General features: G+C 49.4%; 1 protein-coding gene across 1 annotated transcript; it reads right to left on the bottom strand.

Annotated features, from left to right (window-relative positions):
- Nucleotides 1-4,175: 4,175 nt before the first annotated feature.
- On the bottom strand, nucleotides 4,176-12,466 carry KLHL35 (kelch like family member 35). Its single transcript, XM_072969186.1, has 6 exons — nucleotides 10,701-12,466; nucleotides 9,407-9,591; nucleotides 7,771-7,889; nucleotides 6,932-7,120; nucleotides 5,426-5,614; nucleotides 4,176-4,504 (listed from the first exon to the last, which is right to left on the bottom strand). The coding sequence occupies exons 1-6, from the start codon at nucleotides 11,570-11,572 to the stop codon at nucleotides 4,316-4,318; spliced, it is 1,743 nt and encodes a 580-aa protein (XP_072825287.1). The 5' UTR covers nucleotides 11,573-12,466; the 3' UTR covers nucleotides 4,176-4,315.
- Between the last annotated feature and the right edge of the window lie 548 nt (nucleotides 12,467-13,014).

Genomic DNA, 13,014 nt, shown 5'->3' with positions numbered 1-13,014 from the left:
GAAAAGTTGGAGACCTGCAGCTCTGACATTCAAATGAAACCATGCCTCTGCTGCTCAGTCCTGTATTGTACCAACAGCTCAGTCACCCAGGTGCAGCTGGGCCTTTGTCCTCTTGAGTGGTGAGGGTGGCTGTGATGGATTCATCCTGTCCTCACCTGGCAGTCCTTTGGGTGGTAAGCCAGAGGAGCTGGACCCATTAAAATCCAAAATTGCCTAGAGAGAGGGTAGGGCTCCTGTAACCTTTAAAAATATGTTTGCTTTTCAGAGGGATGGGAAGAGAGAGCATAGGCACTGCAGTAGGGTCACTTTCTCATCAGGGAGGGGACCAGAGGAGATGGGTCTTTTGCTCACTGGTTTTACCCTCAATATACCAGGAAAAATAGTGTTTACTGTCTGGGCCCATAGACATGTTCCTTTTGTGTTTTAAGTCACTTTACAAATAATTTACAGAAGTAAGAGTAAAGGCATAGTGGAAAAGTTTTATTACAAGTTTTAATAAGTACTCAGAAATATTAAAAATTTAACAAGTATTAACAGGGTAACAATATACTAAAAACATTGGATTGTAACCTTCATATGGGTGAATTGTATAATGTGTGAATTGTGTCTCATTAAAGCTGTCGTGTATATGTATAAACTACACATATATATGAATTAAAACAACAAACACCTTCACATTTTACTTGTCTTGAAGGCATGTATACTCTAAATAAGCCTTGTCACTTGATGCAAAGAAATGCTCATTAACTGCCATGTAGTGAAGGTATTCATCTTGTAACTGTTGATTCTAGATAACAAATACATCTAATGAGCTCAAGCTTCTGGGGCCTTTTTGGTTTTGTTTTACACTTGGATTGTCAACATGCAGTGCTTTTAAGATTTTCGGTTGCTCGTAATTTTTTTGAAGAGTGGACAACCATTTACTTAATAATTTTGAAACATTTTCACTTTTAGATTTATAAGGGTCAATTCAAATGACCAATGCAATGAATTTTTAAAATTTCTACTGCATCTATTTCCCTCCATTTATCTTCGTATACAACTGCCTTCAGCATGTCTCTACTTCTGAACTGTAACAAACTACCAAGTAAATTTGGGGGCATAGGCATCATGAAAGATTATTGTCACACCACCTTTGAGCAAAACAGGATAGTCCAGGTTTTTGTCATAAAGAATTGGGTGATGAAATCTTTCCTCTTGAACAACTTAACTGAATAAAGTAGTCCCCTCTTATTCACAGGGGATACATTCTAAGACCTTGGGATGCTTGAAACTGCGGATAGTACGGAACCCTATATGTTTTCCTATACTAATGAATGGGTAGTGTATACGGCATGGATATATTTTAAATTTATGAAAGAATCCAACAAACCCATACAGTAATTGCAAAATAAAATGTTTTGCTCTGTTTTTTAAAAAAATAAGCAAATTTCTCATTGTTCTTTAGAAGCCCACTAAGAAAGAACAATCATAAATTACCAATCCTTACAAATAGAACTACTCAAAAAAGAAACAGAAAAATTAAATTTGGGTCCAAAGGCTTCTGATGGCATACCAAGAGTTAAGTCTGTTCTCATCTGGGGAAAGGATGGCAAAATCATGTGTGGCTAAGGGGCCATGGACTTGTGGTCTGGCTTCCTGCTGAACTGAATGTAACAGTTCACATTCAGCAGGCAGCCCAGGGGCCCAGAGAGCAATGGGCTAGGAGCCAGAGAGACCCTCTATATATGGTCTCAGTCTAATCAGTAGTCCTAGGAAGTTAGGACATATGGGTGTCAACTTTTGCTTGTGTTCCTATGAACCTTACTCACCAGGAGCATGCACCATGTCTTCCCTTATCAAGTCGGAAGCCCAGAAGGTCAGGGATAATACCGTATCAGGCTGGAATTTCCCATGGTGGAAATGATGTGTCTTCTACTTTTCAACAACTCCTGTGCTGCACTCCAACCATTTTCTTAGATTAGCAGAGGCTGCATGGAGAGAACAGGCTTTGGAGATAGCTGGACCCGAGCTGGAATCCTGGCTCTGTCACCACTTGACCTGCACCATGACCTTAGTAAGCAAGTTACTTCATAAATCTGAATCTGTTTCCTCATTTGTAAGGGGCTGGAGGGTGGGGGCAATAGTGCCTTCCTCAAGCATTATGAGATAGAAATAAAGGAAACCTTGATTTCATGTGTTCAGTGGGAGGTCTTACAGTCACTGGAGGACACAGAAGTGAAGCTGACACCTTCCCTGCCTCAAGAGGCATCCTGTGGGTGTGTCAGGAGAGACCAGAGATGTCACATAAAGGCCTGACCATATGTCAGGTGATAGAATGGCTGATAAGGAAGGGGCACAAGGAGGAAGTGGTCAGCTATGGGGTGGAGTGTGTCAGGTCTGCCAGGTAGAGCAGGAAAGAGCCATCAGGACTTGCACGAGAGAGCACTGGGGGCACAAATGGCCATCATGTGGGAAAGCTAGGCAATCTGCTGGCTACACAGAAGTGCTCATCCTAGGTAAGGCACCCATGTCCCAGAGAAGAGCTTGCCCTGGATTTGCCCCTACCTTCCTCTCTTGTCTTCTGCCTGGGTAGGCAAGTGATAATGGCGCCTTTGCTTTGTCCTGAGTGTTATCTGTGGGGTGGGAGCAGGCAGGCTCTGAGGCTGGGCTTTTACCTCACTCCCCTCCCACTCTGCCATTATCAGCTGTGTCCAGATGGTCACAGGCTCCCTAATCTGGGATAATCGGAGGGTAGAGTCTCAGCTGGGACCCGGGCCTTTGTGCTGGGCTTTGCTAGGCCAGCCCCAGCTGGAGAGAGCCCGCAGACAGGGCCTTGGGGCTTTGGAAGATAGGGGCATGGAGCTGGCCCTATGCTGGAGGGGATGGAGGAGCACATGACAGCTCTTCAAAAAGCAATCTGAGTGCAAATAAGGAGAGCCCCAGCTGGGGCCTGACCATCTCTTCCAGGCCTCAGAAATACAGGCACAGCACCTGAACCACTGGGCCTTGCCTCACAGAATCTGTGGCATCCTTTGTTCCTTTTTTTTCCTCCACTGAGCTCACTCTTCCTGACCCAGCAATTTTCTGTTGTTGCCCTAGAGCCCCGGCTAAACCAGGTGCTTACAATGGCATCAGGGGCTTGTGCCCCTGTTAATGTTGAGACGTGTCCAGGTGCAAAGCTGGGCTGATTGGAGTCTTAGGGGCCTGTGATTCTGGAGCCTACCACCCTGTCTCTCGAGTTTGCTGTGAGCCTTGACCTCAAGGCTGCTCAGTTGTACACCTGTCTTTGTTCTGTTTTGCTTCAACTTCTTTTATGAGTTGGGGAACCCCACCTTGGCCCAGGCTTCTAGCAGTGAGCCTGGTTTGGAATCCTGTTTTTAAGGCCTTTATCCCAGAGTCTGAATCCAAGAGCTTGAGCTACTGCCTGCCTTATGGTTTTACAATTCTGTTTCTGGTTCTCAGATGTGTTTGCTTATAAGCTTGTGCCTCTTTTTAGTTGTCTAGCTTTTAATTTTATCTATCATTTCTAGGTGTTTGAATTGGTGAAGGTGGTTTAGAAAGGGAGAACCATCCAGTCCATAAGTGCCTCATAGATTCTGAAGTTTCATGAAATAAGTCATAGATTCTGCCTCTTGCTAAGTATATGGCCTTGGGTGAGTCTCCTCATCTTTTTAAGCCAGTTCCTTCTCTGTTAAAATGCAGATATTAGTAGCTAGCTCACTAAAAGTTAGAAAAGCAAACTGCTGATAACCTGAAATTTGAGAATAGTGGCTGCTGGGGGCTGGTGGTGGTGGTTGGGGTTAGGGGTATGGCTAAGTGGTAGAGTGCATTCTTAGCATGCACGGGGTCCTGGGTTTAATCCCTAGTACCTATGTTAACAAAAACAAACAAAAGAAAATAGTGACTGTCCTTGGGAAGAATGGGGTAAGAAATGGGTTTGGGGCCTACAAAGGCATTTGTAGTGATCTATTTATGAAGTTCGGTGGTGGGAACACACTTATTTTATTATAATTTTTAAACTGTACAAAATATTTTTTTCTTACATATGAAATATTTCATAATTTTTAAAAATGTCCACACTGCTATTATGAAGGTAAATGAGGTAACCATATATGCAGGTGCTTTGTAAAGAATCAAAGCAAGGAGCAGATACTGGGTATCACTTCTCTTAGCTAAGGAGGCTCAAGCTGGAACACAGACCCAACCTTTTGAAGGTTTTTATTTCTACGAGAAAAAGGGCAGTAAGTTAAGAGGCTCTTTACATGGAGGTGCCATGAGGGGAGCAGTGGTGAGCCTGAGTTCTCCCCTCCCCACCTCCTGGCGCAGGTGTGAGTCACCTGCCCAGGCTCTGGATGATGGTGACGCAGCCATGGGAGCTGATGCAGCGCTGCAGAGGTGGCTGGGCCTCTACCTGCCCACTGCTGGGGTCAAAGGTGAAGACCTTGTCGGTGCTTTCCCCGCGATCATCCCGCCCACCAAGGATGTGGACTTTCCCGTCACACACAGTCACGCCGCAGCTCTCCTGGGTGGACAAACAGACAATTAGCTACAATGTCCAGCCTGTCTCTAGATAGCCAGGTCAGACAAGAAAGCTTTGACCCACAAAATAAAAGCAGGCCATCTGGATGGCAGGCAGGAATTGCATGGGTCTGACTTCAGGCTCTGGCTTGACCCTTACTAAATGAATAGGCTTAGACAAGTCACTTCACCTTTCTGGGCCTCAGTTTCCTCATCTGCAAAGTGAGAAGAGTAATAGTAGCTTCTTCATAAAGTTCCTTTAACAGTTAATGAGATTAAGCATGGAAAGCATTTTACACAGTGCCTGGAATATAGTAAGCATTCCATTAACAATTACCACCCCACCAACTTAGGATCTCAGACTCAGAGAAGCCAGAAATCTCAGGCTCTTAGAATCACAGGAGGTCAGAGCTGGCAGGGACCACCAATCCATCCACACCCCTATAGAGTCTTTGGAGTTTTGGAAAGGGAACAGAACAGTGTGGGGAGACAAGGAATGCAAGGGCCAAGCTTCCAGGGCCTAGACTTCCCTTCTTTCATATCACTGGGACAAGGGAACTTAGCAAGTCCGTTTTCCATTCTCCCTCCTCCCCCCACAGTAGGCTACCAGCTAGTGGCCTTCAGAGCAGGAGAGACTGCAGGGTCATTCAGACCAAGCCCCACGTCCAAGGCTACAGCACTTGGAACTGGGGGTCGAGGTTCTGCCTTTCATGGCCTAACTGGTGGCCTCAACCTCTCTAAGGCTACTCTCCTTATCTTCAAAGTGCAAGGCTGATTATCATTGTAAGGACAAAGCTAGAGAACTATGTAAAACCACCTAGCATGGAGTCAGACACAAGACTCACTACCTCTGGGATCCAGATCCTTAGAAGTGGGTCTTCACTCTCCTAAATGGAACCAGTGTCAGGGCTGTGCCTCCACTTACCACAGGGCTGGGGAGGACAGCTGCCTCCCCCCAGACATCTGTGCCAGGGTCGTAGGTGAAGATTTTGCGCATGAGGCCCCCGACCACATAGATGGTGTCTTCCAGGGAGACAGCCTCAAGGCATCGCTGTGAGAAGGGTGCTGGTGACCGCAGGCTCCACCGGTCCTCCTTGGGGTCAAAGCACTGCACCTGAGGGGCAGGAGGAGCGGTAGTGAAGACTTATCCCCCAACTGCCCTGTTGCCCACACCGTTCATCTCTCTCTGTCGGGGGGACTTATTCAGCACATTTACCTATGTCTGCCAGGCCTGAGCTAGCGTCCCTACCCTCAGATGTGCTCATCCTGGTTCCATGTTCTACCCCCAACTCCTGGACTCCCATTGTCAAAAGCCTCTTCATCTTTCAAGGTCCAGGAAGAGGTCTGCATCCCAGGAGTCTGCATTAGTCTGTATTAGTGCTGTAGGTAGTTCTCAGAGCAGGTGCCCCGTAGAGATGCATTCTTGGCTGCTTCTACTATCCACCCTCTTCCCCCTTTTGTGGTCTGAGGTCATGAAAAGATTCCAGCTGGGGTGTCTTGCAGCCTCCATTCCTACCACTGTCCAGAGGCCTCCCAGGCCCATGGGTGTTTACGACACCTTCCACAGTTTCTAAGGGCTCATACCTGTACATGCCTGCTCACTTTACTCCCTGTTTCCTCAATTATTTCCTTGGAAGCCCCCAGAATGGCTTGTTCACATCAGTGCTGCACAAGACGGTACTAAAGGGCATTCCCCTAGCCAGCCCAGGAAGGTGTGCTGGGAGTGGAGTTGGAATAAGGAGGTGAGGGATCCTAGTTTGGGAGAGAGTCAGATCCCAGGACCACAGGCTTGTGAGGCCATCAGGGCAGGGAGGGAGCTGCCACAATGAATGTCAATTTTTATTCAAAAAAATCCTAGATGTCCAATATCAGAAAGTTTGGTAGACTATGATTCATCCACCCAGTAGATTATTACACATACACTGAAATGATGGCTGTGAAGAGTTTTCTAAGCATGTGGAAGGTACTTAGAAGAAAAAGCGGAATGCAAAATTCTACTAACAGTATGAACACAAAACTAAAAAGCTAAAGCCAATTCAGAGGAAGCTTAGAAGGCAATGCACAAAAATATATTAATAGCAATAGTTATCCTTAGGTGGTGAGATTATGAATGTTTTTTTCCTATTTCTCTGTTTTCTAGATTTTCAATAATGAGTGTATTTTTTATTAATGGAAGAAAAGCATTTAAACTAATCCCACCCTTGCCCTCACTTAATTTTTAAAATCTATGAAACCCATAGGGAACCAACCCAAACATTTGGGTCCAGACCTACTGTTTGACCTTGGGGTCGCCTCTCTGAATTCATTTCCTTGCCTGAAACATAGGGGTAACTCGTCAGGGCTGTCGATGAGATTAAGTGAGAAAAAGACATGAAAGCCCCAACTCTGTGCCTGGCAGACAGCAGACTTCCACTGCCCTCTCCCTGCCCACCTTATTGGTGCTGACGCCGTCCTGCTTGGCGCCCCCGATCACGTAGAGCCGGCCCACGCAGGGCGCCACGGCGGCGGAGCTCACCCCCTCGGGGAGTGGTGCGACTGCCGCCCAGGTGTTGGAAAAGGGGTCATAGCGTTCCACGCTGCGCAGGCGCCGCAGGCCGTCGAAGCCGCCCACTGCGAACAGCTGCGGATGAAGGGGGTCAGGAAGGTCGCAAGAGTTAACGAAATCTGCATCTCCCGCCCACAGCGTTAAGGGCCAGACCCACCTGGGGGCTCATCCCAGCTCCTGGCTCCTCCACCTCTCCCTCCGCCGCCGGTTCTACCCCAGCCCCCACCCCGCCACAGCCTCCCCTTTACTGAACCTTCCTTAGCAGATTTTGTCTACCAGCTGGGGATATTGACATTGGTTTGTAGGATGGGTACTGAATGAGGATTAGATCTGTAAAATACTTGGCACCAAGTTGATGCTTAATACAAATCGGTAGTAATTTCTTAGGGGTTTACCACCTCACTGAAATGATTCTAAGAAGCACTTTCGGAATTCAGAATGTAGCTTACAAAGATAATTGGCAGATTTTTTTTTTTTTCATTTTGGTCTAAGTGGCAAAGTCAAGATTGAGACATAGGCTGTTTGGCCCCATGTTGCACATCCTTGTTGCTCTGTTAGGTTGTACTATTACAGTAATTATTATTAACATTATTATGCAACTTTGGGCAATTCCTTTTCCTTTGGGGGGTTTCACATCCCTTCTTAGAGAACTGTAGAAGGCCTTTCCCCAGGAATTTATAAATCTCTACCATGGGCTCAGGGCAGCAGCTGCTGGGTGTCCCTACCTGCCCCTGCATGACCGCCATCTTGTGCCTCCACCTGCCCTTGTGCAGTGAGGCCACCTTGATCCAGGTATGCAGATGTGAGCTAAACATCCACACATCACGGCTGTTGATGTGACCTCCTAGAGTGAGAGAAGCAGCTTTTGATCCCAGGTCCTCTTGCTATCCCCAGCACCTCCAAGGAGCTAGAGACAAGGGTCCCCAGATCCAAAAGAAGGTTTAAAGGTAGACAACAGGGAAGACTTCCCCCTGGGCGTATGTGAGACTCTGGGGCTCTGACCCAGTCAGTGTGCTTTGAATGAGCAGTGGGAATGTCTGAATTAGAACAACAGGCAGAAAGTCTTGAAGGGAGAGGCCTGAGACATTCTGAGAGAAGCTGATCTTCACTGGGTGCCTTGTGGTGGTGTATTAGGCTCTGTGCTCAGGGAAGCAAAGAGAGGGTCACTTACCACTCTGCAGAAGGTAGTGGCCTCTCACTGCCAGAGCAATGACCAGAATTTCCGGTCCCCCACACTCAGCATTGGTATGCCCCAAGTGATTGGCTGAGGTGGTATTGCAGAGCCAGTTGGGCCAGGCACTGGGAGTGAAGGTTGTGGGCTCTCCCAGTGTCTGGCCATCCTGGGGTTCCTGACCAGTGACTCACCTCTCAGGAGCAACCTTTCCAGGGACAACCCTAGCTGCACCCCTCAGCCTGGGCCTGATCTTATCCACTTGTTTTGTAGCCCTTGCTGTGTATTTCCAGTATATCAGGCAGAGGCCCCACATGTTGCTCAGGGGCCATCAGTGGTCTTGGATAAGTTATCCAGTAATAAAGTATGGCCTGGTTGGTTGCTGAGGCCTTCCTGGCTCATTCTCCTTAACCTTCCCAGGTACCCACAGCTCCCTACTACATCAAGTGCAGTCTACTTAGGCCTGGATTCAAAGCCTCCCTGATCTGACTCCAGACTCCCTTTTCTGCTGTATCTACAATAGTGTCCCTACCTCTCCCAGAGACACTCACCTGCACTTTGGAGACCTGAGTAAGCAGGGTTCCTGCCTGCTTTCATGTCTTTGCCTGTGCTGTTCCCTCCAGTTTTCAAGGTCTAGCTGAAAAATCATCCCTTCCATGAAGCTGGACCAGATTCCTTGATTGGGAATCCAGATTACGAAGGGACTCAGAGCTCTGATCCCATTCTGCTTGGTAAAGTGAAGTCTATGTCTCCCCTACTCCAGGGGAGCAGGCACTGTGTTTTATTCTCTGAGTCTTTAGGACCCAAATCTCAGATGTCAGACTAATATTTGCCATTTTCAAGACAACAGGGAAATTCTTAGTCTCCCTATAAAATTTGGTTGTCCTGGGAATTAAATAATCTAAGCTGTTTAGCATAATGCACAGCACATGGTAGACTAGATGAAGAGAAGTGATTAATACAACCTGAATTGAAGTAAACATTGCTGAATAAAGGGTGGAGTCACACCAGTGATTGGCTCTGCAGTACCACCTCAGCCAGTAACTGTAGGTTATCAGGAAAGATCCCGCGCCCGCCCCCGCCCCCCCCCCCCCCCCCCGCCAACCCAGTTGGAGGGAAGAACAAAGAGGGCAGTGTGCGGGAGATGGTGAGCCAATCCTGTGGGACGCTGGCTGCGGTTCCGCCCTCACCAGAGACATAGACATCATTGCGGAGAGTACAGGTTGCGAACTCTGAGCGCGTGTATCCCGGCAAGCTGGGCAGTGGGGTCCAGCGCTGGCTTTCTGGATGGTAGATGTCGGCGAAGGGAAGCTTCAGGAGCCCTTTGCGGTCGCAACCGCCAATGACCACGATCACTTCAGCTAGGTCCATGAATCTGGTGTGGGGACAAGCCCAGTGCTGGTTGACCCGCACCCAGGTTTCAGCCCTCTCACCCTCTTGTTGACCGCACTGCCTTCCCATGCCCTTCTGCTCCCCACCCTTCCCATGCTGGACTCTGCCACTTCCAACCTTCTCTCTAGTAATTGATAGAAAGAGCATCACTACTCCTTACCCTATTCTACTGACCTCTGAGTTACAGGAAAGGAACTTAACAGAGCCCATACCCTTACCTAGAAAAATCACCTCGTTTAATCCTTAGGTCAGTTCTGTTAGGGAGAGATTATTACTCCTTTTACAGAGGAGGAAACAGGCTCACAGACTTTGGCTTGCCAAAAGTCATGTAGCCAAAAATGACAGAGCTGGAATTCAAGCCCAGGTTGGTATGCCACTAACCCATTCTCTTCACCCTTGTCTGACCTCCATCATGGACTGCTAATTCTGCTACATCCCTCCTCTGGTAACCATCTCCTAAACCCATCCCCTAATCATGAAATACACTGAGCCAGGCTATACACCCTTTCAGCAAACATTCCCCCTCCCACTGACCCCTCAGGCTTCTGACTTCACCAGAATTTCCAGACCCTTTAGCCAATGGTTTACTACCTAATCCTTTGACAAATATTGAACATCTTCTTGCACTAACTAGGCCCTGAGTTAAGTGTTGAAGATACAGTGATGAGTAAGACAGAACCCGTCTCTTATTCCTCTGAGGGTGACAGACCATCTTGATCACTCCACTCAAAGTCTAACAGTCTGCATTCCAGGGGTGGGAGTAGGCCTTTTTCAATTTTTCCCCAGGCCCTGCCTATTTGTACCCTTTACTAGATTGCGCTCCTAGAGGGTAAGGTGTGTTTTCAGATCACTCCTGAGTGTGGGGCACGAGACAGAATATGCGCGAGTTGTGAGGTCCCTGCATTTCTTCATTGAATTGTGAACTCTGCCCAGCACCAAGCCTATGAAATGTCTGTTGAATGTATGACTGAATCTCTTTCAAGAGGCACTGCCAAGTGCTTGGGTTAAAGGATGATGGAGGAGTGAGTGAGAAGTGAGTTGAAGAATACAGGAATAAGGAAAGGCATGAGGCAAGGGGGCAGGTAGCTGTACCTCCGCGGCCTGGCCCGCAGCACGCCAGCCTCGCGGCCCAGAATGAAGCAGGCTCGGGCTTCGAGCAGCAGCGGGCGGCACTCGCCACAGGCCTGCAGCAGCTCGTCAGCCTCCACTTTCTCCAGGAAGTAGGCAGGTGCCAGCAGGGGCAAGCGCACGTGCTCCAGCAGGCGCCGCAGCTGTCCGCGGCGGGCAGGCGTGTCGTGGCGCACCCAGCGCATGGCCGCCTCGAACACAGCCTCCTCGCGCACCACACCCAGCGCCGGGTCAGCCAGCAAGGCCGCCACCTCGTCGGGCGCCAGCTCCAGGAAGTCGGCGTGGCACGCCACCTCGGCGAAGGCCTGGCGCAGCACGCGGCCGCAGCGCTCTGCCAGCGAGGAGAGTGAGAAGGCAGCGGCTACACGACGCAGCGCCAGGCTGTTGGCGGCGCGCAGGCGGCCCTCGAGAAAGCGCGTGCAGGCTTCGCGCAGGCCCGCCACACCCAGCCGCTCGGCCAGCGCCAACACTGCAGCCGCCTCCTCTTCGGTGCGCAGCCGCACGCCCGCGCCATACACGTAGTCGAGCACCACGGCCAGCGCTGCCGCTGCCCCTGCCGGACCCATGCCTAACACCTCTGGCACCACGGGCACCACGGACAGTTCCCCCTCCGGCCGCCCATTCGCAAACAGGCTGTGGAAGTAGGCGCTGCCCGCGCTAAGCGCGGCACGGTGACATGGGAAGTCGCGGCCACCAGTGTGCAGCACCACGTCGGTGAGGGTGCCGCTCCGCCGGTATGCATTGAGGGTCTGCAGGACACGTTGCGCGTGGCAGGACCCCGCGCATGGCGCCTCGGAGCCCCGCTCCGACTCCTCTGGCACTGGGCCCTCGCACATCCTGCTGGGCAGAGAACACAGACAGCGTCGGCAAATCCACCTGGCTGGGGCCGGGTTGGACGGCAGGAGGGCTCTTATCCATTCATTCCCTTGGATGGTTCACTAGTTTATTCAGAAAGGTGAGCAGGAACTGAACGCGTGTGCTTTCATTCACACAATTGCTCTTCCTTACGTCTACCCTTCCATATTTTTAATGGCCTCGGTAAGCTAGTCCCTGCCTACCCAAAGGACTAGACCCTATCTTAGCTGTGCCACCTTCTCCCCCACTGACCTACTCCAGCCGTTTTGCTCTTTTTGTTCTTCAAACTCCCTAAGCTTTTTCCTATCAGTATTGGCAGGAGGCAGATGGCATACTCTCAAATGGGGTAATTTGAGAAGAGTCTAATATTAAAGGAAGAATTTACAAAGGCATAGACAGTGTTCCGAGACTCCCACAAGGACTAGAGCAGTGCCACGTGGCTACCAACAGCAGGGAGCCCTTACCTATCCAGGGTCTGAAGGCAGAGGCCTGGGAGGTTATTGAAACTTGCACAAAATATCTGTATAAGGAGGGCCCCCTGACAGGAGGTAGTCTTTAGTCCAGGAATTCAGGTGACCCCACAGAGATCCAGTGTGTAGGCAGGGTATAACTCTACCCCGCTCTCCTCACCTTATCCTCTTTCCTAAGGCTCTCCTGTAAGTGCTCCCCCATTGACCACACCCTGATTATTCTATTTAATATCTGCTTCTCCCCGCAAAGTACAGGATCTGGCCCATAGTAGGTGCTTAATTAGTACCCATTCAAGGTTGAATGAATGTAGTAATCTAGTATTTACTGAGAGCCTATTCTCTGCCAGGCAGTGAACAAGATATAGTCCCTACCCTCTTGGAGCTCTCAGCTTGGCGGAGGCCCCATGGGGAAGTACAGAGCATTGGGGAGCTCAGAAGGGGCATTGAACCCAGTTGGAGCAGTCAGGGAAGGTGTCCCTGAGGGGGAACCATCAGACTGAGAAGAGTAGGTAGAATTAGCCAGGTGAAGGGAAGGGAGTGGAGGGAGTAAGTCTCCAGCTGAGAGAACAGTCTGTGGACTCAGAGGGAAGAAGGGCATGAGGGAAGAAGGGCATGAGGTTAGAGCCTAGGCTGGGAGGGAAGTTGGCCCTCTCTCTCTAGTGAGTTCTCTGTTCTCAAGGAAGCCCTGTGGGGAAGTGAAAAGAGCTGGCTCTGAAGACTGGTCTGGGTTCTAATCCTGCGTCTACCACTGACTCACTGTGTGACCTGCACAAGTCACTCCCCCTTCAGGTTCCTAATCTGAAATAGGGTCGTAATGCCCCTCTCATGCAGTTGTTGTGACTTGGTGACTATTAAATGGATTGTATGAGAGGTGCTTGGTACACAGTACAAGCTCAACAAATGTTTCCTCACATGTTTTTACTATGTGTGCTAGTTGCTTTTATGTCCATAAT

Source organism: Vicugna pacos, chromosome 10, assembly GCF_048564905.1.
Source record: "Vicugna pacos chromosome 10, VicPac4, whole genome shotgun sequence".
Classification (NCBI taxonomy): domain Eukaryota; kingdom Metazoa; phylum Chordata; class Mammalia; order Artiodactyla; family Camelidae; genus Vicugna; species Vicugna pacos.
This window is presented reverse-complemented; position numbering and strand designations above follow the sequence as displayed.

What these genes read in the sequence shown, in the direction of transcription:
- KLHL35 (XM_072969186.1), bottom strand. Translation starts at nt 11,572, where the DNA reads ATGTGCGAGGGCCCAGTGCCAGAGGAGTCGGAGCGGGGCTCCGAGGCG. An exon ending in TGGCGGTCATGCAGGGGCAG is followed by an intron (nt 7,121 to 7,770) that starts GTAGGGACACCC and finishes CTTCATCCGCAG; the next exon opens with CTGTTCGCAGTGGGCGGCTT. An exon ending in CTGTCCTCCCCAGCCCTGTG is followed by an intron (nt 4,505 to 5,425) that starts GTAAGTGGAGGC and finishes TTGTCCACCCAG; the next exon opens with GAGAGCTGCGGCGTGACTGT.